At 35.1% G+C, this 22993-nt stretch overlaps 1 protein-coding gene across 1 annotated transcript in view; it reads left to right on the forward strand.

Moving 5' to 3' along the window:
* The window catches only part of LOC129269418 (BAI1-associated protein 3-like), a 61181-nt gene extending 42482 nt beyond the window's left edge, over positions 1-18699 (forward strand). Inside the window, exons 21-31 of the mRNA XM_064105742.1 lie at positions 455-529; positions 4870-4971; positions 5521-5805; positions 6965-7044; positions 8401-8467; positions 9711-9761; positions 10078-10233; positions 11570-11696; positions 12407-12530; positions 12794-12993; positions 13851-18699. Of these exons, the coding sequence (XP_063961812.1) occupies positions 455-529; positions 4870-4971; positions 5521-5805; positions 6965-7044; positions 8401-8467; positions 9711-9761; positions 10078-10233; positions 11570-11696; positions 12407-12530; positions 12794-12993; positions 13851-13942 (1359 nt within the window). The 3' untranslated portion in view covers positions 13943-18699. The remainder of the gene's footprint in view (positions 1-454; positions 530-4869; positions 4972-5520; positions 5806-6964; positions 7045-8400; positions 8468-9710; positions 9762-10077; positions 10234-11569; positions 11697-12406; positions 12531-12793; positions 12994-13850) is intronic.
* Positions 18700-22993: the final 4294 nt, after the last annotated feature.

The raw sequence follows: 22993 nt of genomic DNA on the forward strand, positions 1-22993 counted from the left end.
AGATGTCAAATGGTGGCATTGTACATCTAGGAATTTTCATTAAATATTTATGTCTGGGCCTTTTGTGTGGGATCTCCCTTAAATTACTATTTCTTTGTTTTTAGTAGCTATGAAAATGTCTAATGCTCTCAAATGATCATGATTTGGGTAGTTCATGAAATAAAATCAAAGTTGGGTGTATAAAAGGGTTTATTATTTTTTGTAATTGCCGATCTTTGAATTACAAATGAAAAAAGAAAAACATTTAACAGATATAACTGGAAATATTGGTAAAGGTTCTTTGTTGAGAAAGTGAAATAAAAAAAAAACTTTGTGAGATGTCATATTCCTTCGATGTTATTTTGAAACAATATTTTAGTCTCATTCCAATAGAGTTTGTACAGGCACCTTCTGGTTCCAGTCAGCTACAGGTTAAGATTGTTATCAGAATGTCTGTTTTTGTATTCTTTCATAGATCAAGGAATTTTGGACCAAGCTGAGTTGGCCAGATAAGTCTGGGGCGTATGTATTTATTGCCAAGGTCACAGATGTAAGTAGTCTTTTTCATTCTTTTCATTCATAGCTAGGAAAGTGTTGAATTAATACAATGCATACATTTTAAACATGAATGTAACCATTTACTAGAGCACAGTTACGTGGATAAGGTTATGAATGACATCCAAAAATGTGAATGGCACTACAAATCATTCATGTACATGTTATTGCAGGAAAGTGATATAGAAGCATCATACTGTTAAATAAATTAGAATAGATAAGAACTTAAATAAAATGAAAGTGACAGAAAATAATTTTTTGTTGTTTTGTTCCTCACAACAAGCACAATTTTTGTTTTTTTTTCATTCTAAAAATTTGCGCAAAAAATTATTCTGTATTGTTAATACTTTTGACTTTCAACCAAAAGTCAATTGTTCATACCAAACAGATAATCTTAAACTATTGTTCATTAGTCCCTTTAAAGTATACATCCAAAGAATCAAAAGTATTTTATAATGACTTTATGTGGTCATCATTGTAAAGGGGAAGTATTACTAATCAGATATATAACTTCACTTTTCAAAATAGTGATCAGAGATTGCAGAAATCAGCTCTCAAAAATGATTTATTTTCATGCCATATTTCTGCCTTCCACCGGTCCTCTTGCGAGCTCCAGCTGAGTGACGTCACACAATGAGCAGTGAGCAGCTGAGCTGACAGCAGCCCATTGGAGACGATCTTTCCAATCAGCGTTTTTTGCTCTTAGAATTGTTTATTCCTCTTAAGATTGGTCTTGTTATATAGATAAAAGTTTGAATTTACTGAACAGTGAAAAAAAGTGCACATTTAACGTATTTTGGTGACCGATATTTAGCTTAGAATTTTTTTTTTTTTTCAAGAAATATAGGTGAATAAACAAAGCATATTTTCACGTAGAAATCACACTTGCGTCACATTAATGTTATAGTCAATATAAAGCATAGACATTCTTCTTTATGACTGAACAAAAATTATGAAATTTCATTAAGTAGCAAAGTCAGGAATCACAAAAAAAACACGGCAATATCCATCGCGAAATGACTGAAATTGCAGTTGAATTGCCGAAGCATTATTAGGAAACAGCGGCGAGCGGACTTTCTTTCATATATCTTAAAAATGCCTTCCTGTTAGGGCGATGGTCTGTGGCCAAATGCGTTGGCCATTGTTTTGTCATGTGCGAGGACCCTGGTTCGAAACTCGGATTTTTTTTTTCTGGGTATTTTTTTTTTATTCCTTCCCCGTCCCTACCCATCTTTTTTTTCTCTTTTTATTTTCTTGTGAAATTCTATTCAGACCTGTATTTATCAAATCTTGCTTCTTAATTGCTGCTTTTGATTTTCAAGTTCTTGATTATATTATTTCTACTCTTATTTGGGATGGGAGGGGTAGAGTTAAAAGTCAAGTCCACATCAACTAAAAATTATTTGAATAGAGTGATTTCCCTTGTTGTTTTTACTCAAAACAGTCATATACACAAAACAATGATATGCAAATTAGAGTTGTCACTCACATCACATTCGTTTCTATTTTTTGTGGCATTTTGTTTTTTATTCTTTGCAGATTTGACGATAGGAAACTCTTCATCTGATCACAATAGGTTATATTTACGGAACTGTTAAAATAGTAATTATATAAATTTGAATCAAAGTTTTTATGAAATTTCCTGCAATATCTTGTTATTTTTCTTTAAATTCAAATGAATTTTTGATTGCGTGGACTTCTCCTTTACTCTTAATGTAGGGAATGCATAGCAAAATTTATCCAGAAACAAAATTGTCTTAGAATATGCAAATCAGTAATTGGACACATGTTCACTTTTCTTTCATCCAGGCCACTTCCTCACATCCACCAGGCTTTCAGTCTGATGATGAACCATCACACAACATTCACAGTGCTTCACAATAAATATTTCACTTCTGTTCATACATGCAATAAATATTGTGGAAAACAAATAAAAGGCGTACCCATATTCAAATACCGTTTAAAAGGACAAATATGTTATACCTTTCGAGAATAATCAGCACGTTAAATATCTGATAACAAAACATAATTATGGGGCACTGCAAGAAACTTATGTTCAATTGCAAATCAAGCGTAAGTCTTAAATTCAAATTTAAGCGTAATAAGGTCGAGTTGCAATCGCAATTCAACTACATGTTTAATCAAAGGACTTTCCCTTGATTTGGGACGTGTGATTGAGTATAACATTTCTCGCAAAATGCCCTAGTAACATTAAAATTGTTCTTTCGTTTTAAATTGTGTGTTATTATTTTTGACAAGCTGTATTCCTGTCCGAGTAAAATTTCTTAGTTCTCTCCAAAACTGTGCTCAAAATTGTTTCCAAGATTGATAAAGAAATTTTTTCTTTTGTATCATTATCATTCCACAACTTGCAAACCGTAGGTCCTGGAAAGAGTGAAGAAAAAAATGGCTATATCCAAATCATAGTAAAAGGACATGATGGAATCTCCCAGATTGAGGTAGCAAGCAGAGACCAGAAGTCACCAGAGTTAGCAATTGTGCAGATCTGTGTGTAGAAGAGAGAAAAAAAGAAATAGTTTAAATAATCAAATCAAAGTATGAATTTAATTATCGTGATGATTGATGACGTGCGGTGGCATGTAATTCCCGGTCAACAACAAATGATAGTAGGTTTAGACACCTGAAAAGTTCCACTCAGAACACTGGTGCTCTACCTCAAGTGATGTTTGTGTAGGCCCCACTCCACTTCACTACCGCTACACTACCGTACATGTACGCCACACCTACCCGGGTAAGTGTGTAGCGTAGTGTAGGCTGTAGCAGTACTCCAGTAGTGAAGTGGAGACTACACGAACATCACTTGAGGTACGGTGCTCTCTGAGTCTCTGTGTCATTACAAAGATTGCATTTATCTTCATTGTTGAAGGCATTACGCATATATGCAGCAACACTCTAATCAGAAAGAAACACCAGACTCTAATTTTGGCCCACCCAAGGGTTCATTACATGCCGCCGCGCACAGAAAATTCAAGCAATAGAAGTCGTGGACCCAAGAAGTGAGATCCCAGCACGCGCGACCCACTAGTTAGAAATCCACTGCCAAACGCGGTTCGTGGTTAGTATACTAATACTAACCTCGCAATACGTACTAGTAGTATACTAATACTAACCTCGCAATACGTGTGAGTGATTTTGGCCAGGAATCAGGGTAATCACTGCTGAAAATTTGTCTGGCTTCATGACATCGGCATCATGGTGATATAATTCTGTGTATAATAAAAACTTAAACATTCCTCTGAAACAGCAGATTTTCAGCCATGGTCCATACCACTCAGTGCTCCTAAATAATTTAATTGCCTGCCTGAGTCCTGACCAGTTTTAGAAATCTGAAGAAAAAATCTGCTGGAATTGTGCCACTCACACGTATTAAGTATACTAACCCCGCACCACGAACCGCGTTTGGCAGTGGATTTCTAACTAGTGGGTCGCGCGTGCTTAGCCTGGAGGCGTCTGGGATCTCACTTCTTGGGTCCACAACACACGACTTCTATGGCTTGATTTTTCTGTGCGTGGCGGCATGTAATGAACCCTTGCCTTGGGTGGAATTGTACAAAAACATTATTTCTAAAATAAAAACTTTTTAATTTTAATAGTAGTTATGCCAAAATGCATGATTCTAAACTTATATCAGATCTGTATCTGTCATCTGACCTGAATGCATCGTCAGAACAAGTACAGTTTCCAAACATGCTTACCTTGACTTTTGACTGGATCAAACAGCGTAGCCTGCAACATGCATCGGGAGCAAGTGAATGGGACCGTGCAGCTTGGAGTTTTTCAATAGTTAGTAGAGCAACACAACGAAGACTGTCGAGTGGACAAAATCGATCTTTCCAGTTCACAATTCAATAAAAAACGGGCAAAATAACACAGTTCTGGTTCCCTTATAGTCTGAAGTTGTCGAAAACAGAATTCGGATGTCACATTACATGAAGAAAACGGTAAATTCGGAAGATATTGAAGAGGTCAGTAAGGTGATTCAGTGTATTGTGCACAGAGGGATGATGGGCTCGATTATTGTGTGACGTCATTATTCTCGACTGTTTTCACTGCGTGAACTGTCGGTCTGGGGGGCGGCTGGGGGGCTTAGAATGGTCTCTAATAATTTCATTTCTTGCATTTCCACGACATCGATAAGACTTTTTAGTGACATATTTGTGTATAAAAAGACAAGACCTTTCCATTCATATATAATTTGTCTATAATCATCACTTTCGTGAATTTTCTTTGTGTGTATACTTTAAAGACTGGACATTTGCCAAATCTGATAATTATATTAGAAAAAATATTGATATATGTATATTTCATTGGCAGGATATTCGTCAGGGAGCGGTGGATTATGCAAATATCATCCATAAAAAACTGGAAGAGAATAAATTCTATGACGATGAGGGTCAGTTTGACGTCACAGACCAGGTAACTTTTTACTATTCGCTTCAGGTGCCCATTTCATGAAAGGGCTAATATTGGTTGTGGTAACCATGCCATTCCTGTAACTACCATGGTAACAGGGCTCAGCAGCCAATCACATTCAAGGGTTTTATGGTTGTTACCATGATGGTCAAGTTCTCATAAATGTACTTCAAGTTACTTTGACAAAATTTGAATATTAATTTTTCCTGAAATTTTATGAATGATAAGTTATTTGGAAGATTCTGCACCTATTAATGTTTTTAGATAGATTTACATGTCTTATAGAGTAGTTTTAGATGTCAGAGTGGAGAGCATGACAAGAGGAAACCTGTGCATTAGACCATAATAATAATGATCCATCTGTGATGCAAATGTTTTTATTGTTTTCCCTCCAACATCTCTGCTTTGTGGGAATGCTCAATACATTTAGTTAGGTGTATACAAATTCTGGGAATCACTCATATTACACATATTATTTTTACACACTTATGTAATATATTTGTGAAATTTTTCATTATCATCATCATCATCGTTATTCCCCCAAATCACCAGCTTTGCATCGCAGTCAACAACATCGAGCAAGTGCGTCGCTACCTCTCCAGCCTCCCCGTCCAGCTGGACTTCGAGCGGGTGCTGGATGGGCTCCTCATCGAGCATGGGTCGGTGGGATCGGAGCAGTGTGGACTGACCCTCCACACCATGCTGGCCAGTGCGGACGAGGACATGTTGAATGTGATTGGTAAGGTGATCAGACACGTCGGTGAGAAGATGGAACCAGACTTCAGGAAGTACACGGCACCGCTCATGTCTGCTGCACCAGACACCAACCTTGATGATGTGAGTAGCAAACAACGTTGAACTTTGTACATGGTTTGGGCCCTGGATTAGTCTCCTTTTATGGTGGCAAAAGGGAGTAGGTGACATATCCTGAAAGATATTGATCATGATAACAATGAAGTTGAATTAGATTAAGTTTGATGTAAATGCATAGACATAACATAAATCTCTAAATTTATGTGCCCCCCCCCCCCCCCCAAAAAAAAAAAAAGCCAAAAACCTATGACTCCGGTGATAGTATATTTGTAAAGCGTTATAAGACACGTCCCTATCATTCCAATATATTGAGCATTCTATGGAAGCAGGATAGTCATGTATACAATATGCCTATACCCTTTCAAGTTAAGTTCTCTAAATATGACAAATACTCATGCAATGTAATAACTTTGGTCCATCATTTGGAATGATCTTCTATCATACAAAGATTTATGTGCATACACCTAGACAGACAAAGAATTAAGCTGCTTCTGGCTTTCCATAGGCTTATAATGACAATTAGTGCTCTGAGCTCTATTATCATCATTAGTGTTATTAGATCAATTATCACACTTCCTTGGAAAACAGGGCCCAGGTGAATTTTTTTTTAAATTCTAATTTAGTTGATATGTCACTTGCTTCCTTTTGCAATTGTGGAGCAGTATTGGTCAACCCATTTCCTCTAAGCACATCCTGCCCACCCCTTGTCATATTTTATTCTTAGCAACCAAGGCAATGTGATTTTGATCTTTCTTGAACCCACTGCCTGTTGTTTCAAAGAAAAGATTTAACAGATTGCGAATTCCTGGAAAGAAAAACAAATGTCTGCCATGATAGCAATATCACTTACTCTTAAAGTACAATTAAAAAAAAAAAAACTTTCAAGGTCCATATCTATGCTTGCTTTCTATATATTTTGCATGCTTATTTTGACAATTGTGTATTTATTCAGCAAAAGCTCCAGCCTTGAATATTTTCTATAATTTACTGCACAGGACAGGTGCTAATTATGCCTTATTGAATTGGGAAATTCGTTTCTGAAATACATGTCATACCATTTTGGATAGCTTGGCTTATTCAGTATTCAAACAATGGCTATACATGTATTTTACATTAAGTCATTAAATTTTCTGTTATTATTTATGACCTTTAGTATTTTAATGTTTTGAATTTTATTATGCAGGTGATAACACCTTTGATGGAATATCTTGATAGCAATCTTATCACATTACATAGTTGTCTGCTGAAGGCTAACTTCCAAAGGTAAAGAGCACATTTATTGCTGGATTTTTTTCTTAAATGTAGCATTTTATTATGACCAGTGAGCTTTGTTTGATACATAAAACAAAGATTTATTATTGAATTCAGACATTTATTGACAATTATTGAATTCAGACATTTCAGGTGTTCTACCACTGTCAACCCAGCAAAAGTGACTCCAAGTTGATTAAATCTAAATACATTATATCCACCGACATACCATCAGTTGGTTTTGAGTTGATTTTATTGATTTGAATGAAGCATTAATAAAATGTAAGACCCTTTCTTTGGATGCTCATCTCCCAAAATGTTTTCTTCGCGCTGAAAAATAAGGATTGGTTTTTTTAAAATAAATTTGTACATATCTTGCCTTTTGATATGTTATGTATTGTAGTTTTTAAAAGATATGAGGGATGTTTCACAAAGAGTTAAGTGTGACATTGGCCCATATTCTAAAACCCTGGTTTAAAGTTGTCAGTGGTTTAACTGTGGATAGCCACAATTCAATTTATTAACTCACATGATGCTCAAATCATTCATAACTGCTGAGAATGATAACTGAAGGATTTTTCTTCATTATGAAAGCAAATGGAAACAAAATAGTAAACATAAGAAATATACAATGTAAACAGAATTTTTTAGTTTTTGGCTCCCCATAATTGTAGCACATAGTTAGACCGGAGTCTGAGTTAAACCTGACTTCAAAATACGGACCTTAGAGTCATGCTTAAGAATCAATGCACACTTGATATGTAACTCTTATCTTTATTGATTTATACGTGCATCCTTTTATCATGATTTGATCAATGTAGTGATGCCTTTATACCACACGCAAGTCACACTGTCCCCTTCCTTCACTTTGCCTATTGTCAGTATTGATCCTCAACACACCCCTCTAACATGTACTTGCCTCCCACTTTATAATGGGAAATTATATCAAGTATAATGTACATCCTACCCCCTGTATGTGAGACTTACCTGAAATGATTTGTTTCCACTCTGTTCTTCATGTGAAAGGGTGTAAAACCCTCTAATTATCCTGCCTTGAACAGTTTATGAAGAGCAGTTGAAAAGAAGAAAATGGAGATAGAATGAACAAATAGTTTTGTTTCCCATAGAATTGCCCTAATACTCCTTGCATGTTTTCTATGGCCATATCTCTCCATGATCCGCCCCACCTCTGAGCACTCTGCGAAATATGAATTATCTTAAGGTATAAAGAATTGAATATTTGAAGTTTTCACAAATATTATTAGATGTTACTCATAATTCACATTGCTGACCCTGTAAGTTAGTGTTATCAGGATAGCTAGCAATAAAGTGTAATGTGATTTATTTCTTTCTTGTAATTCTTGTCAGAATTCTAGAAGAGCTGTGGCTTGTTGTGTTAAACATCCTGAAAGAAATGATCAACAATGGATACAAGGTAAAATCATATAAATTTATCATTCTATCCAGATTAATAGCCTCTCAAAAGATATTGCATGTGTTCTATGAGCTTTAAAACATAAAGGCCCGAAGTCACAAAGGTGGTTTTGAAAACCATTGGTTGAACCCATGGTTTATGTAGATTTCCTGTATAAATTATGCTTATTTACCGCGTATATTAAAAAATGTCCAATGCTGATGCGCGATTTTGTCACAGTGTGCCAAATTGACGCCTGCTGCCATGGTTAAGTACGCTATTTTATTCATGAGTCCACTGTTTGAAGAGTGGACTCATTAATTCAAAAAAGTGGATTGATGAATAAAATAGCGTGGATAACAATGGCAACAGGCGTCAATTTGGCACACTGTGACAAAAGCGCGCATCAGCATTGGACAATTTTTAATATATGAGGTAAATAAGCGTAAACATGAGTATCTTGCATAAATCATGGGTTCAACTGATGGTTTTAAAAACCACCTTTGTGAATTCAGGTCATAAGGTTTTTGTCAAAGAAATGTTGCTCCTCCATTGCTTCTGTTCTGACATATGTTTGTTCTAGATTTTTTAAAATTTTAGATCAGGCCAATAATAAGCAAAGAATGTAAGATTCATACATCCATTATGCAATGCAGTATTTCATCTTTTATATTGATAACAGTGATGAAATTCAGTTCTTATTGATGCATAATACCATATGAATTAATGGTCTCTATGCATGTGGAAGGTTTGTTTAATTTTTTGTATGGCTATAAATGTAAGTGCTTCTCAAAAAGGTATGTTTTAAACACAGATTTGAATCGTTAAAAGTCTGTTATGAATCTGATACCATGAGGGAGGTTGATCCACAATTATTACTCTGAGTCTATATTATATTCAGTCTGTGTATGTCCTGGCTAACTTTCTGTGTCACATTTTCTTAAGCATATTACTACCATCAGTGACAAGTTAGACGTGAGGGTTACCATTTTAAGTTAAAAGTACTAAAATGGTGACATTTAATGAGCCATTAACACAATTGTCATGGAAATGCATGCTTTCTAATGATTATGTGGATAACTTTATATCATACCCATTTCTGTTTTGTCATTAGTGCACTCTGAGTTTTTATCGATCATGAATTGCAGAATTTCAGAATAAGATATTGAAATCAAGCATTATGATATAAGGCACAGTCTTGTCATCTATTTGTAGAGTGAAAAGTCTTCACATTTGTTTGTTGTTATTGTTTTTTATTTAACAGACGCTGAATCAACATCCCCTGATTGGTCAGAGAATGCATGATGCTTATGATGTAAGTGAGACTACCCGGTACCTTTTATTCAAATACATGTTATATACACGGGCCTTGATAGAGGTATGACTGACGTGTAATATCAGTCACATTAGACAATATTGACTTGGGGTTATACACAAGTGTGCTTTGAAACTCAGGTGATGGAATTACAAGAATCTACAGTTAATAGATCAAGGTGGTTCAATTTTGATTCAAGTTCTTTCCTGAATGAAATGTGCAGATAAAAGAACATTTCATGAAATAATTTTGCTAATTTTTATTTTTTATCATGGGGGAAATGATTATCGAAGTTCTTCATTATCTTTATCTCCAGGTCATTGGAAACTTCTTCCATGCAGAAGGGAAAGGGTTGCCCATGAAAGTGATTGAGTGTCCCATATACAAGGAAGCCATGGGTAAACTCAGCAAGTTTGGTACTTCCACCAAGAGACTGATAGAAGACTATCTCATGGCTCGGGTCATGCAACAGGTGAATTTAAGATTAAGAAATGTTTGAGTTTATGAGAGAATAAGACTTGAGTCTGAGAAGGGGAAAGGTAACCCATGGATGTGATTGAGTGTCCCATGTTCAAGGAAGGCATGGGTAAACCCAGCAAGTTTGGTACTTCCACCAAGAGACTGATAGAAGACTATCTCATGGCTCGGGTCATGCAACAGGTGAATTTAAGATTAAGACATGTTTGAGTTTATGAGAGAATAAGACTTGAGTCTGAGAAGGGGAAAGGTTACACATGGATGTGATTGAGTGTCCCATATACAAGGAAGCCATGGGTAAACTCAGCAAGTTTGGAACTTCCACCAAGAGACTGATAGAAGACTATCTCATGGCTCGGGTCATGCAACAGGTGAATTTAAGATTAAGACATGTTTGAGTTTATGAGAGAATAAGACTTGAGTCTGAGAAGGGGAAAGGTTACACATGGATGTGATTGAGTGTCCCATATACAAGGAAGCCATGGGTAAACTCAGCAAGTTTGGTACTTCCACCAAGAGACTGATAGAAGACTATCTCATGGCTCGGGTCATGCAACAGGTGAATTTAAGATTAAGACATGTTTGAGTTTATGAGAGAATAAGAGTTGAGTCTGAGAAGGGGAAAGGTTACCCATGGATGTGATTGAGTCTCCTGCATTCAAGAATGCAGTCTGTAAACTCAGCAAGTTTGGTATTTCACTAGGGGACTGATTGAAGTGTCATGGGTTCGGTCATGCAACAGGGAAGTGTGGGATTTAGACACTTGTAATTTGAGATTGAGTTAAGTTGAGTTTAGATCAGCTCCCAATGGTGAGTCTGAGAGTGATTGAGATGCATTTTAAATTGATACGTATTAAATTTTGAGATTCTTGCAGCAATTATTTGAGATTTATATCTGGTTGAAATGTGGTCACACAAGAGATGAGTTTGAGATTGAGACGGTTGTGATTAGATGAGGAACAGTTGTGAGTCCAAATATGAGTCTAGGTAAATTTTTATGTCGGACTAAAACGTGTTAATATCAACATTCACACAGCACTTGAGTTGAGTTTACGATTATTCTGTCTATTCCTCAATCTGCAAAAGGGCCTCTATATCTGTCAATAAGAAAGGGGTATTTCTCAAAACAATTAATTTACAGAGAATGTGAACTTGCTACCAAGAACAAGGACACATATATATGATTGTTGACAGTTTTCAACCAGTTGCTTGCTGGAACTGAATGTTCTATTAAAAACCTATGGGAATTACAGCATTCAGTAATAGACAGGTGCATTGTGGCCTGGCTGTAAAGCCAATTAATCAATTTCTGCTCATTTATCTTATTGTAGGAAGAGGCCAACAAGTCAGATTCACCCTTAGGAATTTTAACAGTCAAGTGCAATTACAAACAAAGTCAGCAGAAACTCAGGGTCCGGGTGATGAATGCTACTCAAATCAGTCCTATGGATGACAATGGTATGCAAATTGTGTAATGTATAAACTTTTTTCTTTATTATACTGGTGTATCATTGTTAAATTTTCTTAATTTGGCAATATATACTTATCATAGAAGCAAGAATTATAATTCATTTTGCATCTTCTTATTCATGTGATGCTGTTGGGTGCAGTTTGTACCAAATCATATAAAAATGTATTATGCTTCAGATAGTGGGGTGAAAAAACAAGGGCTTTTATAATAGCTATTATCAAATGCATAACCTTTCCATGGCATATAGGTCTCAATTTTAGGAATTTAGAAGCAGGATTTAATCCTGCTTCTAAAGTCCTAAAAATTGAGGCCTATTTGCCATTTTTTTAGATAATAAATTTCTCAAAATTTTGGAAATAAAGCAATTCCATAATACTGCATGCAATTGGGAATGTAAGTCAGTAGTCCTAAGTTTTCAAAGTGGTTTTGTCCCCATCGAACATGGGTAACAGGATTCACCTCACACTTGGCCATTGCCCTTTAATACTCCATCTCCACTTTGTGTGATACAGTGCAACATTATTGAAGTCATACTGAACTCTTGTGTGGATTGGCCTCCAGGTTCGGCCCACACTTTAGGTTGTAGATGTTGAAGTACATCATAGAAATGTTGCTCTCTCCCTGAAAACAAACTCATACATGCAAAAAGTGGATGTTGCCAATTTGAAGGCATTAATGCTTGTTTTTCGTGTTACAGGTCTGAGTGATCCATATGTGATAGTGTACCTACAGCCTCATCATGTCTTTCCTCAAAGTCACTTTCAGAAGACGCAGGTCATCAAGAAGACGCTGCATCCACTCTTTGACGAGACCTTTGAATTGTGAGTTCAAATTAAATTACATGTATCAAAGCTCTTGTCAAGTCAACAGAACTGCATCGTTTCATATTATGTGCACTGTCTCCACTGGAGACTCTCTTAATTAATTGTTAGCTTTAATTTCATCTACATGTGATATGTATTGTATTCTGAATTTGCTGTTTGATGAATAATAATGGAAATCTGTTCTTTCAATGTCATGTTACTTATACTTGTTGACAAGTGAAGGATGAATGTATTAAAATTCTATTCTTCCACCATCACAGCAATGTTCCACACAGTCAGGTATTATCCTATGGTGCTACCGTCCACTTTGTCCTTATGGACTATGACTTCTTGAGGAATGATTTTGGCGGTGAGGCCTACGTGCAGATCAATGATGTCCCAGGTGTCCATGGCAAGAAGAGCAAGAACCTTGGTGAAGAAGCAGCCATCTCTCTCCATCTTTTGCCAGCTGTAACCAAAGGTTAGTAGTCATTATCTAAGGCACTTGATGGCCTCTTTCTTTTAGGGTGTCTTGGGCTATTGATGGCATCTGAGTGTGTGTCACGGGCCCTTGATGGCATCTTAGTATGTATCTTGGAGCCCTTGATGGCATCTTAATGTGTGACTTGGGCCCTTGATGTGATCTTAGTGTGTGTCTTGGGCCCTTGATGGCATCTGAGTGTATGTTTTGGGCTGTTGATGGCATATGAGTGTGTGTCTTAGGCCATTGATGGTATCTTAGTGTGTGTCTTAGGCCCTTGATGGTATCTTAGTTTGTGTCTTGGGCCTTTGATGTGATTTTTGTGTGTGTCTTTGGCCCTTGAAGGAATCTGAGTGTGTGTCTTAGGCTCTTGATGTGATCTTAGTGTGTGTCTTAGGTCCTTTGATGGCATCTGAGTGTGTGTCTTAGGTCCTTGATGGCATCTTTGTGTGTGACTTGGGGCCCTTGGTGTGATCTTAGTATGTGTTTTGGGTCATTTGATGACATCTGAGTGTGTGTCTTAGGCCCTTGATGGCATATGAGTGTGTGTCTTTGGCCCTTGATGTCATCTGAGCCATCATTGCTACCTTTCCCATCATTTTCTATTTTGTCCTCATTTGTAATTTTGTCATCAATGATAACTTTGCCTTCAGTTTCCAACTTAATTTCTTATCTGCTACTCCATTTTCATGATTTCCCCTGTTCATTTATGTTCACTGAGACATAATATTGTGCTATTGTACTATAAATGGTCTGAATAGTATTACGATCATCCCTAATCATTTTTTTTTTTCTGCTCTCATTAAGTGCTACATGTTATATTTTTTAAACCTTCTCCATTTCTGTTTTTTATTCAGATGATGAAGCATGGATGTATGTCCAGACTCTCAAAGAAAGGTCCTCGGACAAAGAAGCTGCAGAATTTCTCAAGCTTCATAAACTAAAATGAGGGAAATGAGAATCGCTGTATGAGCTAGAAGTTCTGATATGGTTTATTTTTAGAACTGTAAAGAGCCAATGGCTTAAGAGATTTATGACTTACTTGTCAAATTTGTTTTGCGTGAAGGCAAAGCTGACATCATGATCATATATGCAGAATATAGTAGTGGGGAATCATGAAGATATCTATGTACAGAATTATTGGCTTGCACAGTACATGATTCTTGAGCAGCAGCTAGGAGGAGCTAGCAATTCTACAACTCATGTGAATATGACTGCCTGTTCTTACAGACTGGTGAGTGCCTTCATTGCCATTCCCAATGGAAAAAAAAGCTTTCAGCTCTGCATCTCGGTCCATGTTATTCACACGGAACAAATTTTTTAGGTATCCTTTACTTGGTGAATGTTGAGGCCAATTTTTTTAGTTGATTGTGAATAGTTAAAACAAATATTTTCAATCATACACAGGCTTTATTATTTTGTTTTATGTACCTGACTGGATTTGAAAGAGCAGTGACTTCTTACTTACACTGCCCCCCCCCCCTCTCTTCTCTACAATGGAACAGGGTTTTGGTCTAGAAGCAATAAGGAGGGATGCAGGGTCTCTATTCCCAGGACAGGGTCACTTGGCTGTAGTTTCCTGTAGCATATGCTTCCTTAATTTGGTGGGGTGTTTTATTTCAATCATATTACAATCATAACCACACAATACAAGTTGAGGAAATATCTAAATAAAGCTTAATGGAACACTGTAGTTTGCAAGAAGGTCAAATTGAAAAAGCATACTTTAAACCTTGAAGAACATGTGAAGAACACCGGGATTTGTTTTAGCAAACAGAAAGCATGAGTTATTTTTCTGAGAATCGCGATTTTTTTTCTCATCTTTTATGGTAATCATCAAGACAGATTTTGAAGGTGTACTTTTTTGATTGGTTGAAGTGTGCAAGATTGTGCCCATGGACCCGCTCACAAATCAAAAGTACATGATATAAGCAAGTGGTAAACCTACTTTCTGATTACTATGACAATTAAAGTAAGATTAAAAGAAAGTAAAATCATTATCAGAGCCCCAACAGATCTGGTGATTTACCTCGAACACAATCTGACATCCAACCTTGCATTTATGTACAGTTTATAAAATGCGTATTTTGTAAGCGGTTAAGCTTAACTTGTGAATGGAACCTTGAGGTCAGGAATTAGTATGTCTACAATTTATTGTGGGATTGTATCTAATTGTATGCCAGAAATGCATTCATATTGGTATGATTTTTCTCAGAAAATAAATCATTGTACATGTTTGTCGTGATCCTGATGTCTTTCAAATTGATATGCACAGAATGTATAACAAAGGATTTTTACCCATTTGTACTTTTGACCTTACACTCTACTTCATTTTGGGGTAAAGAGAGAAATATAAGTATTTTTATTTCAATCTACATATGCTTGCAAGTACAGTGGAACTTTTGTCCAAATCAAATATATGCTGGGACTGTTGACATAGCTGTAAGTTATACAAACTTCAAATGCAAAATTTGAATTACATTACCAACAAATCAATAGCTGTATTTATGAGAGGAATATATACTTGGATAACGTGTCAACTTGTGTGGTGCTAAATCAGGCAATGACTGTAGATGTATATGATGGTACCCTAGGTATATGATTAAGTATCAAGATGGTATCCTGGTCTAAGTCTTGACTAAATGATAACTATAGTCCACTTTTCTGAGGTATGCTATATTTCTTCTTTCCTACCCAACATTAATGGCAATGATATAGGTCATTTCATTGAAACTCAGTTAATGCTGGTTTTATTGTTTTCATCCCATTCCAAAATAGAATTGTTTCAGGATATAAATAATCTGATTTGGGGATCTCAGAGTGAAGATATACAAGACACATTCTTGAATGTATTGGTTACTCTGTTGTCATGGTAATGTCATATTATGTATGCCATATTTCTCACATCAGGCTGTAAAAAAATGATAGGAAGAAGGTATTGATTACAATTACATTCAGTGATATTTTTAGTTTTCTGTTCCATCATCTTGTTTTTTTTTCTTTCTCAAGTTAAACATATAATGGATAAAAATGAAAAGTTTTCATGATTGGACAGTATACAAATAGCGAATAGGCATGAGTGCGATGGTGCAAGATTTCACATGAGGTGAAAGAAAGATGCTCTATTCAACAAGGCGTTGAGTTGAATAGAGCATCTCTTTCTTTCACCGAATGCAAAACAGTATTATTTTCACCATTGCACGAATAAGAATATTCGCTATTTGTGTTGTACAACGCCTTGGAATTTAGTGAAAATATGAAAAAAACAAGAGTTTTTCCCTGCAGTAATCTATGAAAAGGGAGCAAAAATCAAAAGCGAAAAGCAAAATCCCACAAGCGCACATGACCTTGGGCAGCATTGCGCATTTAGCCAGCAGGCTTATACGCGCATTGAATTTTCATACTGAGCGCAATGAATTAAATCGTATTGTGACGTCGCCTCCTAAAGCCGTGCAACGGTACATTTTGTATGGTACGTCTTGTGTGCAACGGTACGAATGTTTGACATTCAGCCTCACATTTGCTCGCGTACAACAAGCTAAGTAGGCGTTGTACAATAAAGTACACTTTTTTAACCCACCGCCACTTATCATTAATATTTGCACAAGTGCATGTATAATTAATACAAGGTATTTTTGACTAGTCGATGCTGAACAAGATTTAGTCAACAAACTTTTATTCAGATACTTCCGATATTCCTAATAACACATTCCTCATCAAAAACTTAACCTTTTAATATATATAAAGTATATCAGGGTCTTAGTTTTATCACAATAAATGGTAATAATAAATGAGATCTTTAAAGGTGGTCGAGACATACACTGTACTTATCTAAGTGCTTATAAATCATTATTATGCAAAGCACAAACCAAAAAGATAATTTTTATATATTTGTTACTTGTTCATCTTGACTGTCAGTGACTTAAGCTTGCTATTGCCAACATGTATCTGTTATTAATGTTTTGTCTTGTGTGAATGAATGTCTTTTGGCTAATGAGGAATCAATGAACGTTATTCCATATAGTATTTCAATATTGTTCTATTAAGAAAAACACAAAAAAGGGTTACTTTACAATATTCTGCAGGTCTTTTGTTGTATCAATATTTACCGTGTTTACACCCTGCATTGGCTCGCAGTTCAGAATCGCAAGCCGATGCATAATCGGCTTTTTCATTGTGTGTAAACGCGATTAACGTGCATCGGCTCTCGGTTCAGAATCGGCAATTTTGCACCACCAAAGTAGTAGGTTAAGAACCGCGAGCCGATGCAGAATAATTTTTTTTTCTACGTGTAAACAGAAAGCCGATTCTGCATCAGCAATTGATGCGCATATTCATTTACTTTACCATTATGACGTACGTATAAGCGCACGGATCCAGCGTTGTCTTTATTATGACATATATTGTTGGTGCGGGAATTATTTCAGGTTTTTGACACGATGCAGCGTGTAAACGCGGTGCAAGATAAACCCAAAAGCTGATTCTGCATCGGCTTTTGGTTCTGAACCAAAAGCCGATCACATGTAAACACGGTAATTGTGTTCTAAGTGGATTCCACTACATATATATGTATGTTATTTGTACAATGTAGAATAATTTTGTGGTTGGTTTGGTCCCAGGGCCATATGGGAAAAATGTGAGAGGGGTGGATGAATTCGAAATCTGAAGGAAAATGCAATGATGTCTATGAATAGTATTTAGGGAAAAAAATCTTTCATGATTTTTTTTTAAAAGCAAATTTCTATTTCTACATACAGGCATTACTATATGTGTAGTTTTATATTATTCTACATGATTGTATACATTGCACTACATAAATGAATTTTCAGTGATTTATGATGTTCACCTAAGTGATGTTTCACAGCATTTGTGTAATGCTGTATATATGTTAAAACATTTTTTTAAGGAGCTTAATGCATTGATCTGAAATCATTCCAGAGTTCTATTCTGTGCCTATACAGGTCTTTCATCTCAATCAAAATGCCTTACAACAAAAATAATTCCTTGTTTTTGAAAGATGCTATATTTTGTGATTATGTACCTATCAATTTCGTTTTTTTAGGAAAGATCTTATTCCTCTCTTCATCATTCTTAATGAGATCCAATCTATCTTTATATTTCATAATTATCAAGAAAATTTGTATACGATTATACAGCATTGAGGAAATAATGAAATAAAAATATCTTTCATTTTGATATATGCCATTTAATATATTTGACTTGTGAAGTGCAGGAAATAGTAAATATTGTTTTTTTTTTTTATGGATGACCGGATTAAGGGTATTAATAGTCAAGGGTATTTATTGGTTTATGATTTTTTTTAAGACTGGTTGAAATATATTTATAATTCAGTTATGATAAAGACTATACAAAAATATCTACCTTTCCCTCCATAAAATTTGTTAATTTCTTATTCATTATATACTTGTACATGAGGTATGTAAATATTTTATTTTATTTATTAGATGATAGACTTTACTGTAGTCAATTTTGATAGATGCATATATGAGATATGTTTGTTTATATGTCCATAGAATCATTATTTTCTAGATATCTGTGAAATCATATTATATCAGTGTAACTGTAAAATGAATACTATATTGTCAATGTTATTGTTGAATAAGAAGGTTTGCCAGATGACTTGTATGATTAAAAATCAAATTTGCAACTATCTTGAAATGCAAATAAATCCTGATGGCTTCTAAACACTCATTTTGTGTCTTTGATTACTCTAACCATATTTCTGATTTACTTGCACACTGTAAAAATGCTGTTTGATATTTAATAAAGTGCTGTTTATGAACCTGACAGTAGTTCTTTAAAGGTCAAGTCCACCACAGAAAAATGTTGATTTTAATCAATAGAGAAAACTCAAATAAGCATAACAGTGAAGATTTTATCAAAATAAGAAAGTTACGAAAATTAAAAAAATTGCTTATTTTTCACAAAACAGTTATATGCACAACTCACTGACATGCAAATGAGAGAGTCTATGATGTCCCTCACTATAGTGAATATACTATTTTGTTAAATTAAGCGAAACTTAAAGGCCAAGTCCACCCCAACTATTAGTTGATTTGAATAAAAAGAGAAAAATCCAACAAGCGTAACACTGAAAATTTCATCAAAATCGGATGTAAAATAAGAAAGTTATGACATTTTATAGTTTTGCTTAATTTCACAAAACAGTTATATGTACATCCTGGTCGGTATGCAAATGAGGAGACTGATGACGTCATCCACTCACTATTTCTTTTGTATTTCATTATATGAAATATGAAATATTTTGATTTTCTCTTCATTGTCATGTGAAACTAAGTTTCATTCCTCCCTGAAAACATGGATTTCCATTTTTTTTTACATTTTGTGGTTCAGTCAAGTTGGTCCTTATTGTCAAATCTGTAAAATATGAAATATTGTATAATTTAAACAATAAAAAACAAAAGAAATAGTGAGTGATGGTCATCATCGACTGTCTCATTTGCATGTCACTGAGATGTGCATGTATATTATAACTGTTTTGTGAAAAAAATAAGCGAAACTTTAAAATGTCATAGCTTTCTTATTTTACATCCGATTTTGATGAAATTTTTAGCGTTTTGCTCGTTGGATTTTTCTTTATTTATTCAAACCATCATTTTTCTGGGGTGGACCTGACCTTTAAAAATGTCATAACTTTCTTATTTTACATCCGATTTTGATGAATTTTTTTAGTGCTATGCATGTTGGATCTTTCTCTTTATATTCAAATCATCTTTTTTGTTGGGATGGATTTGTCCTTTAACGGTTTAAACAACCATGCTTCATTTATTGAGAATTATATATTACAAATAATCAAACTTTGTTTCAGATTTTAACACTTGTTAAAATTGTTAAAACAACTACTGTAAGATTCATATAGTAAATAACATTGTATAAACAAAATTAACAGCATTTTTTTTTACTTTGTAAACTTCCAGTTTCGTAAAACGGCTTCCCTTTCTCCCTTCATGATGGATATCCATTTTGGGGAGTGTTTGAAGGATCTTATCAGTGATTTAATAAAAAGTTAGCTCTCAGCCAATCAGAGGCAATGATTTCAGTAGCTTATAACAGGTGTCGGTGAAAAATCTCTCGTCCAATGACTTCATGAAATGCTCCCTGAAACTAAGGATATATTTTCTAAAGTCTGCAATTTTTCTTGCTCGAGGATTTAAATTAAAGCACACTAGTAATGCTCACATTTGCGGTTATGACGAGCAGTATAGGAAAGTGGGGAAGAGAGGGGGGGGGGGTGTGAGACGAAAAATAACCAATATAATGAAATCTTTGCTCATTAAGAGGAAACAAACATTTAAAGAAGCACTGTGGGAGTGACCTTAATTTCCATGCAATAAAAAATGAGTGGGTAGATTATGTGCGCTAGTGAAATGAGTTTGATCAGATTAGAAAGAATAAATGAAAGTTCCAAGAATTATAGATATCGGGCAAGGTAAAAACAATAATTGGAAAATCAACAATTCCTTCTACAAACAAGAGGGGAAGATTCTTTCTCCAACACGCTCTGCTGTGCGTCCCACAAAAAAAGGAAACTGGTATTCTCAGTTGTTTCTTTAACATGTCTAAACAATTTACGGTCTTCATTTACATCATAAAATTACATTTTTGTTCGTCACTTTGATACTAAATAAAATTATGATAAGAATAGTTTACGCATAGATGAGCAAAAAGAGTTTGAAAATTGAACGTCAAAATCAAGTTGCGCAGAAAAATTGGTAGAGATCTGTTCAGGATGCTACGACCTTGCACAAGAAATGGATGGCCCAGTAATATATCTTTGTATTCTTTGTTAAGTTTCTTTCAATGATCCCTAGATGAGAGTGGGTGCTGATTCAGATAGGGTTTTCTGCTCGAATCCGTTTTGACAAGCCTCAGAATTTATTAATTTTACTCGGCAATGTGTGAACAATTTATTTATCAGTAAGTATTTGGTCTCGAATCAAAGAAAAGATTTCATTCTTACTATTAATATTAATTTTATGATCGAGACATGTCAAATTATTGAGATATCTTACTGTAAAACGGGTATCCTTTTTTGTGGGACGCACTGTATAAGAAAAACAATAACTTCCGGAATAAGACTTATCTGCTGGATGCAGCGGCGTAACAGGGGTAGGTGGCCAGGAGGGGCAAGAGCCAAAAATATCCCGATCATATCATGGTATATGAACAGGGCAGTGTTGTAATGAGGCACAAATTTTGAGGGGGCCAGATATGGCGTTTTGAGCAAAATTTATTTTTAAAAAAAATAAAAAAACAAAAAGTTGCGAGCGAGCAAGGAAAAATTGTGTGACAGATTTTGACATAACATTCAGAAAATTATATCATATTTCACCCTCCTCTCTTTCCTTTTCCTTTCTTTCTCTTTTTATTCTTGGTCTGTACGCCAGTGTGAATAGGAGCTCCGCCCCCGGAACCTCTTGATATTAGTAAAACCATTTCAAACCTTACATGGCCGCTATTCTTAATCAAAATTAATCGTGGTATATAGCTTTAACACAACACATTACGTCATTAAACTAAATATTTTTAAATTAGATTTAATGTCGGCCTATAATCTAGTAATTTATTATTTGTAAAGCGCATAGAGTCTTTTGCGCTATATAAATGTCCCTACTGCATGGGGTCTTTGTCTTTCTCCATTTTCATTTTTCCCGTTTTTTCCCCTGTGAAATCCGCCAGGGGGTAGCCTGCCCGGGCCTGGCTGGTCTCTGTCCTCATGTCCCCTTTTTGTCCCTTTTGTACATAAATGTGTCCCTCTTCTCTCCCCGCCTATCTCTTTAGTTATCATATTATATTATATTGCCATTTCTGCGTTGTTTATCCAATGTTCTTTGAATTCGTAATGAGGAACCTTAATTTACAAGCATTGCTTCACTTAGGTCTCCTCGTCTTCCTTTAAAATTATTTCTTTTCTGTCTTAAGCTGTATAATGTATTTAAAAACAATGTTTTCTGCATTTTCTGTTTTATGTATACCTGTATGTTTTATCATGTACTCTGCTTATTGTTTCATACACACTTGTATGTTTGTCATGTATTCAAACCCAAATAAAATGAACTTATGAACTTAACTTGAACTTATGCGTGACACAACTGGTACAAAATATAGGGTATCAATGGAAAGCTGAGGAGTTTCTCTCTTATATCCAACCAAAATGATTTTATGTAATCAAATTGGCTTTGGCCCTATAGATTTGGATTACCTTTTTTCTGAAACGCACTGTATATTAGAAAGTTAGTGAACCCCACCATCAGGGGGATATCCAGGATTTTCCAAAATGAGGGAACACATTTTCCCACAAAAATTTCACAAGCAAAAAAAAAAAAGAAGAAAAAAAGTTTTCACTGAAGTGGGGAGCACTTTTGCCTATGAACGGCATATTACATTAAGAATGTAACAACACTATAATGTTCGGCGAGCCCACAGAAACAAACTTTATTGAATGTAATATTTTATCACCTGCCTTCACAATTCAATATCTTTACTATAGCAGAACTTGAACACTTTTGAATATGCTCATTGAAACGTGAACAGGTTCTGAGACAAGGATGATTTTTTTCGGATTCATTTTTGCTCTATTGTATATAACTAGGCCTACACATTAATTTGGGTTTACAAAACTTCATTGTGTGTCTATATACAAGTGTATTTTTCTTACAGTATTTTAAAGAAATAATATCGGAACGAAGTTGTCCAAATTGTATAAACCTTAATGAGTTACTACCGCATTGGATACCATACTAGTTCCTTAAAATGTAAAATAATAATAATTTACTCCGAAATTTTTGAAGGGTGTCTGTCCTCAGACTCACAACAGTCGATGAATTCGATTCAATAATTTGTAAATTATGGTTGCCTTATTCAGACCTATATGCATAGTTGCATATGGATTTCTCTTTTCTTTCCCGTGTAGTAGAAAAGTGCCCAAATCGGGTAAAATTATCTTTTTTTCTTCCTC

Source organism: Lytechinus pictus, chromosome 10, assembly GCF_037042905.1.
Source record: "Lytechinus pictus isolate F3 Inbred chromosome 10, Lp3.0, whole genome shotgun sequence".
Lineage (NCBI taxonomy): Eukaryota > Metazoa > Echinodermata > Echinoidea > Temnopleuroida > Toxopneustidae > Lytechinus > Lytechinus pictus.